Here is a 9,044-nt window from a genome sequence, read left to right as displayed (position 1 = left end):
TGCCCTCTGGTGGTCCTTCCACACAAGGTAGGGTTGGTATACAAAAGATGGTATTTTACTAAATAGGGCCAAGTCCATATCATGGCAAGAACAGCTCAAATAAGCAAAGAGAAACAACAGTCCATGATTACTTTAAGACATGAAGGTCAGTCAATACGGAATATGTCAAGAACTTTGGAAGTTTCTTCAAGCGCAATCGCAAAAACCATCAAACACTAAGATGAAACTGGATCTCATGTTGACCACCGCAGGAATGGAAAACCCAGAGTTATCTCTGCTGAAGACGCTAAGTTCATGAGAGTTGACTGAACCTCAGATTGCAGCCCAAATAAATACTTCAGAGTTCAAGTAACAGACAGCAGTTATTATGCATTTGGGTCCCATGGTTTTTATATGACCGATTTATGAAAATCGCTATTTAGCAAGTTTGTTTTCAGTCATATCCAAAACCAGATGTATCAAACTCCAGTCTTTGAATGATGCTGTGTCAGCATGTATGTATTACAATTATACACTTCAACAGTGTTTACCTCTCCTGCTCCTGGGACATCAATGATTATACATTGTAACTATGCAATAGACTAGAAACATGATTTAAGTAAAGGCTGATTTGTAATTCAGATATACAGAAAAAAACAGTACACTACACTTCCTATGCATATCTAACTCCCTTCATCTGCAGTAATCTGAGGAGGTTCTCCCAGCCATGTGGACGATTGAAAACAGGGCAGCAACGTTTGTTTGTCACCAGAGCGGTCGAATTGCTGCAAAGAAACCACTACTAAAGGACACCAATAAGGGTGGCTACTTTAAAGAATCTCAAATATAAAATATATTTTGATTTGTTTAACACTTTTTTGGTTACTACATGATTCCATGTGTTATTTTATAGTTTTGATGTCTTCACTATTATTCTACAATGTAGAAAATAGTAAAAATAAAGAAAAACCCTTGAATGAGTAGGTGTGTCCAAACTTTTGACTGGTACTGTATATAGTCACATGTATTTAGCATATCTTACCTGGATATGGTCCCATCAGGTTTACCATCAGAGGGAATGCTTCGTCTCCCACAAAGACATATTGGCTCTGTGTTTGGGTCCCCAGCAGGACATATGGGCTCTGTGTTCATATGGACTCTGTGTTTGGGCCTCAGGCAAGACATATGGGCTCTATGTCTGTGTGGTACCTTCCATCAGGACCCACGTTGATCATGGTGGAGTGGTACCTTCCATCAGGACCCACGTTGATCATGGTGGAGTGGTACCTTCCATCAGGACCCACGTTGATCATGGTGGAGTGGTACCTTCCATCAGGACTATATGGACCCACTTTGATCATGGTGGGGTGGTACCTTCCATCAGGACCCACGTTGATCATGGTGGAGTGGTACCTTCCATCAGGACTATATGGACCCACTTTGATCATGGTGGAGTGGTACCTTCCATCAGGACCCACGTTGATCATGGTGGAGTGATACCTTCCATCAGGACCATTGAGAAAAAGCCCTAGTAGTTGTAGTAATCGCTGTCTGAGTTTGCCAGATCTCTAATCCCAAACAGGATTCGCTGCCTGAGTTTGCCAGATCTCTAATCCCAAACAGGATTCGCTGCCTGAGTTTGCCAGATCTCTAAACCCAAACAGGATTCGCTGCCTGAGTTTGCCAGATTTCTAAACCCAATCAGGATTCGCTGCCTGAGTTTGCCAGATCTCTAAACCCAAACAGGATTCGCTGCCTGAGTTTGCCAGATCTCTAAACCCAAACAGGATTCGCTGCCTGAGTTTGCCAGATCTCTAAAGCCAAACAGGATTCACCAGATCTCTAATCCCAAACAGGATTCGCTGCCTGAGTTTGCCAGATCTCTAAACCCAAACAGGATTTCCATCGACAGCTCCTGCACAAAACGGAGAATTGCAATGATCTCCAAAATCTCTGCCGATTTCTGCCCATTGTGCCTGACTTGTAGGATGGGCCTCTATTTTCAGATGCTTTTTCCTCCCTTGCTTTTAATGTGATATCAATGGCTGATACACTACTTTAATCATGCAGTGATATCAATAACTGATACTGATATAGTACTGATACTACCGTTATTTTACCAGGTAAGTTGACTGAGAACACATTCTAATTTACAGCAACGACCTGGGGAATAGTTACAGGGGAGAGGAGGACGGATGAATGGGTCAATTTGGAAGCTGGGGATGATTATGTGACCGTGATGGTATGAGGGCCAGATTGGGAATTTAGCCAGGACACCGGGGTTAACACCCCTACTCTCACGATAAGTGTCATGGGATCTTTAATGACCTCAGAGAGTCAGGACACCCGTTTAACGTCCCATCTGAAAGACGGCCCCCTACACAGGGCAGTGTCCCCAATCACTGCCCTGGGGCATTGGGATATTGTTTAGAACAGAGGAAAGAGTGCCTCCTACTGGCCCTCCAACACCATTTCCAGCAGCATCTGGTCTCCCATCCAGGGACTGACCAGGACCAACCCTGCTTAGCTTCAGTGATATCATGCAGCGATATCAATGGCTGATACCACTACACTAATATGCAGTGATTACATTTTGAATTTACTGTTGAGCTGACACATGATACAATACTGTCATTTATTAAACAGGAAATATTTGGGTTCAACCCTGCAGAGCATGAATACTACAACACAGAATTCAAACAGAGATCATTTTATTGGCATTAAAAATAAAAATAAATAAAAAATTATAGCATGTACACCATTCCTTCCTCACTGGAATCCATATGGTCCAATGGAATATTTTATGGGAGGTTGATATTGACATTAGTAATGTGTTATAATTCTGATCTTTCTATCCCAGTTAGTTTAAGAGGTCAGAAAATAAAAAATTGACAAATTGGGAGAGTGTGTGTAATAAGTGTATGAATGACAATGTGTCCATGTATTGTATGTAGGTGGACTATGCATGGATAGTAAGCGTGACAAAATAATTTACAGGGAGCATTAAAATTCTGTATACGTAGATTTACATTGCATGTGAAATAAGATTTAAAAGACATTATACCCTGTACATTCAGAAAGCTGTGTTTTGCTGACACCTGCTACCAAACCCCAAGCTCTAGCATACACCACTAACCCTAGGATACCGTCACCGCTAGCCCTAGGATACCGTCACCGCTAGCCCTAGGATACCGTCACCACTAGCCCTAGGATACCGTCACCACTAGCCCTAGGATACCGTCACCATTAACCCTAGGATACCGTCACCACTAGCCCTAGGATACCGTCACCACTAGCCCTAGGATACCGTCACCACTAGCCCTAGGATACCGTCACCACTAGCCCTAGGATACCGTCACCACTAACCCTAGGATACCGTCACCACTAACCCTAGGATACCGTCCCCACTAACCCTAGGATACCGTCCCCACTAACCCTAGGATACCGTCACCACTAGCCCTAGGATACCGTCACCACACTAACTTCAAGAGATGAAACAAACAAAAGATGAAGAAATTAAATGAATTAAGAGAAGGAACTTCAAAACAACAATACATTGGTCCAGTAAAAGTGCTATTCAGACCTGATTGGTCTCGGAGGTCCATCTATCTGGTCTGATCTCGGAGGTCCATCTATCTGGTCTGATCTCGGAGGTCCATCTATCTGGTCTGATCTCGGAGGTCCATCTATCTGGTCTGATTTCGGAGGTCCATCTATCTGGTCTGATCTCGGAGGTCCATCTATCTGGTCTGATCTCGGAGGCCCATCTATCTGGTCTGATCTAGGAGGCCCATCTATCTGGTCTGATCTCGGAGGCCCATCAATCTGATTTGATCTCGGAGGCCCATCTATCTGATCTGATCCCAACAGGAGATGACAATCCAATATTACAAATAAAATAAAAAATACATCTTTAAGATAATATTAATGAAAAAACATCAGAATAATACATTACAATATAATAATAGATCATGGATTTTTGGATGATTTTGGATCCAGCATGTAGACCACAGGAGGACGGGCTCGTGGTAATGGCTGGTTTCCATGTGGTCGGCTCCGTTCCATCCATTATTATGAGCCGTCCTTTAGTTTGGCACCAGGCTCAGAAATAGAAATAAAAATACATCATAGTAAACCCACCCAATCATTTAACCTCTGAACACTTCCTGTTTCCCAGCCAATTAGATCTGCAGATGGGACAAATATTTTTGGGGAGAAAATGGCTGGGGCGTGGCAGAGACTACCATAGGCATGTCATTTGGTTTAATTTCATTGGCTGGGGCGTGGCAGAGACTACCATAGGTATGTCATTTGGTTTAATTTCATTGGCTGGGGAGTGGCAGAGACTAACTTAGGCATGTCATTTGGTTTAATTTCATTGGCTGGGGAGTGGCAGAGACTAACTTAGGCATGTCATTTGGTTTAATTTTATTGGCTGGGGCTGCGGAGTGGCAGAGACTACCTTTGGCATGACCACTCTAGGTATTTTATTTCTATGGAAACTGGAAATTAGCCTGTTAAGACCCAAATGATGGCTCTATAGTGCATTGCCTGTTAGACAAGTGCTGTGTCCCAAATGGTAGTGCACTACGTAAGGAATAGGAAGCCATCATGCAGCCGAAGCGTCTGTTCTTCCTGAGACGGACAGAAACTACTCGTTTATTAATTAACTTCTTATCTCTGGACGAGGACTAGAGGTCTCACCGACCGACCGACCGCACTACTGTTTAATATATATTATCTGTGGACGGGGACTAGAGGTCTCACCGACCGACCGACCGCACTACTGTTAAATATATATTATCTCTGGACGGGGACTAGAGGTCTCACCGACCGACCGACCGCACTACTGTTAAATATATATTATCTCTGGACGGGGACTAGAGGTCTCACCGACCGACCACACTACTGTTAAATATATATTATCTCTGGACGGGGACTAGAGGTCTCACCGACCGACCACACTACTGTTAAATATATATTATCTCTGGACGGGGACTAGAGGTCTCACCGACCGACCGCACTACTGTTTAATATATATTATCTCTGGACGGGGACTAGAGGTCTCACTGACCGACCACACTACTGTTAAATATATATTATCTCTGGACGAGGACTAGAGGTCTCACCGACCGACTGACCACACTACTGTTAAATATATATTATCTCTGGACGGGGACTAGAGGTCTCACCGACCGACCACACTACTGTATATATGATCTTGGCTCCACCTTGGTGATCTCAGCATCTGTCTGATTGTTCCCTCTCCTTCAATTCCTCTAAGTATTATTCACATCACATGAGGATAAGTAATGGTTCAGTACTCTACTAGCTCATCTATACTGTGGTAGATAGGTCAGTGATGTACTATTATACTGTGAGGGAGTTGTCCTGTCTGTGGCTAGCTAGTCGTCCATCCACAGCTGTATCAATACACTAACCAAATGGTTCCTGAGACTAGGGGTTAGGGGACGAGAACCCATGCCGAGTTAGGGGACGAGAACCCATGCCGAGTTAGGGGACGAGAACCCATGCCGAGTTAGGGGACGAGAACCCATGCTGAGTTAGGGGTTAGGGGACGAGAACCCATTTAGGGGTTAGGCCATTTAGGGTGCATCATCACCACTTCTTAAAGGGAACTACATAACATTACAGGGTAATAAAGAGAGAGAGGAATTCAGATCATTAAACAATCAGGTGGAATGAATACAACCTTGTTTAGTTCTGTTGTCAATCTGGAGACAGTGTGTAGTCAGTAGAATAACAAATCCAAACGGTCTTTTCCACAACTCATGGACTGAACATCGGTCTAGAACCATCCATCCAGGTAGGTAGTATATACTAACACACTGAACACCTGTCTAGAACCATCCAGGTAGGTAGTATACACTAACACACTGAACACCTGTCTAGAACCATCCATCCAGGTAGGTAGTATATACTAACACACTGAACACCTGTCTAGAACCATCCATCCAGGTAGGTAGTATATACTAACACACTGAACACCTGTCTAGAACCATCCATCCAGGTAGGTAGTATATACTAACACACTGAACACCTGTCTAGAACCATCCATCCAGGTAGGTAGTATATACTAACATACTGAACACCTGTCTAGAACCATCCATCCAGGTAGGTAGTAAATACTAACACACTGAACACCTGTCTAGAACCATCCATCCAGGTAGGTAGTATATACTAAACACACTGAACACCTGTCTAGAACCATCCATCCAGGTAGGTAGTATATACTAACACACTGAACACCTGTCTAGAACCATCCATCCAGGTAGGTAGTATACACTAACACACTGAACACCTGTCTAGAACCATCCATCCAGGTAGGTAGTATATACTAACACACTGAACACCTGTCTAGAACCATCCATCCAGGTAGGTAGTATATACTAACACACTGAACACCTGTCTAGAACCATCCATCCAGGTAGGTAGTATATACTAACACACTGAACACCTGTCTAGAACCATCCATCCAGGTAGGTAGTATATACTAACACACTGAACACCTGTCTAGAACCATCCATCCAGGTAGGTAGTATATACTAACACACTGAACACCTGTCTAGAACCATCCATCCAGGTAGGTAGTATATACTAACAGATCTTCTACAATGGTCATCTCTATCATTATTACACAGTGATGAGCAGCACAGAGTTGAGACATTATGATTGCGTGTCAAAGGGCACCCTATTCCACTTTCCACCAGGGTCCATAGAGTACTGCGACAGCCAGGGTCCATAGAGTACTGTGACAGCCAGGGTCCATAGAGTACTGTGACAGCCAGGGTCCATAGAGTACTGTGACAGCCAGGGTCCATAGAGTACTGCGACAGCCAGGGTCCATAGAGTACTGTGACAGCCAGGGTCCATAGAGTACTGTGACAGCCAGGGTCCATAGAGTACTGTGACAGCCAGGGTCCATAGAGTACTGTGACAGCCAGAGTCCGCAGAGTCATGCTAAATACTTTACACAGTGACATGGCCACCTATAGACTGGTCCCCTATGAACTCTAATGAAGTGCACTACCAGGGTCCATGGTAAAATGTAGTGCACTATCTAGGGAACAGGGTCCCCCAAGGAACGGACGAGTGAGCGAGAGGTCTAACCCTAAAACTAAACCTGGTTGATGGTCCTCTCAGAGGGTCTGTAATCGTCTGTGTTAGGCGAAGACAAGTAGAAGGACTGGGTCTTCCTCTTCAGACGGGCTCGCTTGGTGGCCAGGGTTAGAGAGAGCTTGCTGCTGCAGACTATCTCAGAGATGAACTTCTTACAGTTGATGCAGACCTCCATGGTACACCAGTCGTCGGTCAGCTCTTTGGGAAGATCCAGCTCCGGTTCGTCACGAGACCCCTCACCGCTGTTGTATTCAGATAACCTGGGGGTGGAGAGCACTGTTAACCAGCCTGCCTGTTGTATTCAGATAACCTGGGGATGGAGAGCACTGTTAGCCAGCCTGCCTGTTGTATTCAGATAACCTGGGGGTGGAGAGCACTGTTAGCCAGCCTGCCTGTTGTATTCAGATAACCTGGGGGTGGAGAGCACTGTTAGCCAGCCTGCCTGTTGTATTCAGATAACCTGGGGGGTGGAGAGCACTGTTAGCCAGCCTGCCTGTTGTATTCAGATAACCTGGGGGGTGGAGAGCACTGTTAGCCAGCCTGCCTGTTGTATTCAGATAACCTGGGGGGTGGAGAGCACTGTTAGCCAGCCTGCCTGTTGTATTCAGATAACCTGGGGGTGGAGAGCACTGTTAGCCAGCCTGCCTGTTGTATTCAGATAACCTGGGGGTGGAGAGCACTGTTAGCCAGCCTGCCTGTTGTATTCAGATAACCTGGGGGGTGGAGAGCACTGTTAGCCAGCCTGCCTGTTGTGTCGGAGGTGTTGCTAACATTTCCAACAGCAAATTTCAATTTAATTTACCCCCCAAAAATGACTGCGTCTGTGTCTTTTGACGTTCTAGTCATGAGAAAAAAGAAAAAACCTGCACACTGCTCTTTAATAAGCTTTACGTATCGGCCTCACGGCCTTCCTCAGAGCTTTACGTATCGGCCTCAAGGCCTTCCTCAGAGCTTTACGTATCGGCCTCAAGGCCTTCCTCAGAGCTTTACGTATCGGCCTCAAGGCCTTCCTCAGAGCTTTACGTATCGGCCTCAAGGCCTTCCTCAGAGCTTTACGTATCGGCCTCAAGGCCTTCCTCAGAGCTTTACGTATCGGCCTCAAGGCCTTCCTCAGAGCTTTACGTATCGGCCTCACGGCCTTCCTCAGAGCTTTACGTATCGGCCTCAAGGCCTTCCTCAGAGCTTTACGTATCGGCCTCAAGGCCTTCATCAGAGCTTTACGTATCGGCCTCACGGCCTTCCTCAGAGCTTTACGTATCGGCCTCAAGGCCTTCCTCAGAGCTTTACGTATCGGCCTCACGGCCTTCCTCAGAGCTTTACGTATCGGCCTCAAGGCCTTCCTCAGAGCTTTACGTATCGGCCTCAAGGCCTTCCTCAGAGCTTTACGTATCGGCCTCAAGGCCTTCGTCAGAGCTTTACGTATCGGCCTCAAGGCTTTCCTCAGAGCTTTACGTATCGGCCTCAAGGCTTTCCTCAGAGCTTTACGTATCGGCCTCAAGGCCTTCATCAGAGCTTTACGTATCGGCCTCAAGGCTTTCCTCAGAGCTTTACGTATCGGCCTCACGGCCTTCCTCAGAGCTTTACGTATCGGCCTCAAGGCCTTCCTCAGGGCTTTACATATCGGCCTCACGGCCTTCCTCAGAGCTTTTGTGAGTTTTTTTAAAATTAGCACCCCTTATTTAGACATAGCCCCACCCACATCCGTTCAACGCACCAAATGGGGTTGGAGTCGAGGGAAAACAGGTGTTACCAAATATAGCAATGTACATTCCATAAATATTCTAATAAAGTGTGTACATAAAACAAATTAAACACGTCTGTAAAACCAGTGAGGACATCAACCCATCCAGCAAGTTTTCATAAATCATTGGGTCCAATATTATTAATATCACCTCCCCTGTCTGATGTCTTAACTTTCTCTATGC

General features: G+C 45.4%; 1 protein-coding gene across 4 annotated transcripts in view; it reads right to left on the bottom strand.

Moving 5' to 3' along the window:
- Positions 1-2,600: 2,600 nt before the first annotated feature.
- The window catches only part of LOC115190931 (protein spire homolog 1), a 114,742-nt gene continuing 108,298 nt past the window's right edge, over positions 2,601-9,044 (bottom strand). For 3 of the 4 annotated variants that reach the window (XM_029748967.1, XM_029748968.1, XM_029748970.1), the window contains one exon: positions 2,601-7,379. In XM_029748967.1, coding sequence (XP_029604827.1) covers positions 7,118-7,379 — 262 coding nt within the window. In that variant the 3' untranslated portion in view covers positions 2,601-7,117. The remainder of the gene's footprint in view (positions 7,380-9,044) is intronic. The other variant, XR_003877477.1, reaches the window with a different exon arrangement.

Source organism: Salmo trutta, unplaced genomic scaffold (assembly GCF_901001165.1).
Source record: "Salmo trutta unplaced genomic scaffold, fSalTru1.1, whole genome shotgun sequence".
NCBI classification, from domain to species: Eukaryota; Metazoa; Chordata; class Actinopteri; order Salmoniformes; family Salmonidae; genus Salmo; species Salmo trutta.
The sequence above is the reverse complement of the archived record's forward strand: the minus strand, read 5'-3'. Positions and strand labels throughout refer to the sequence as shown.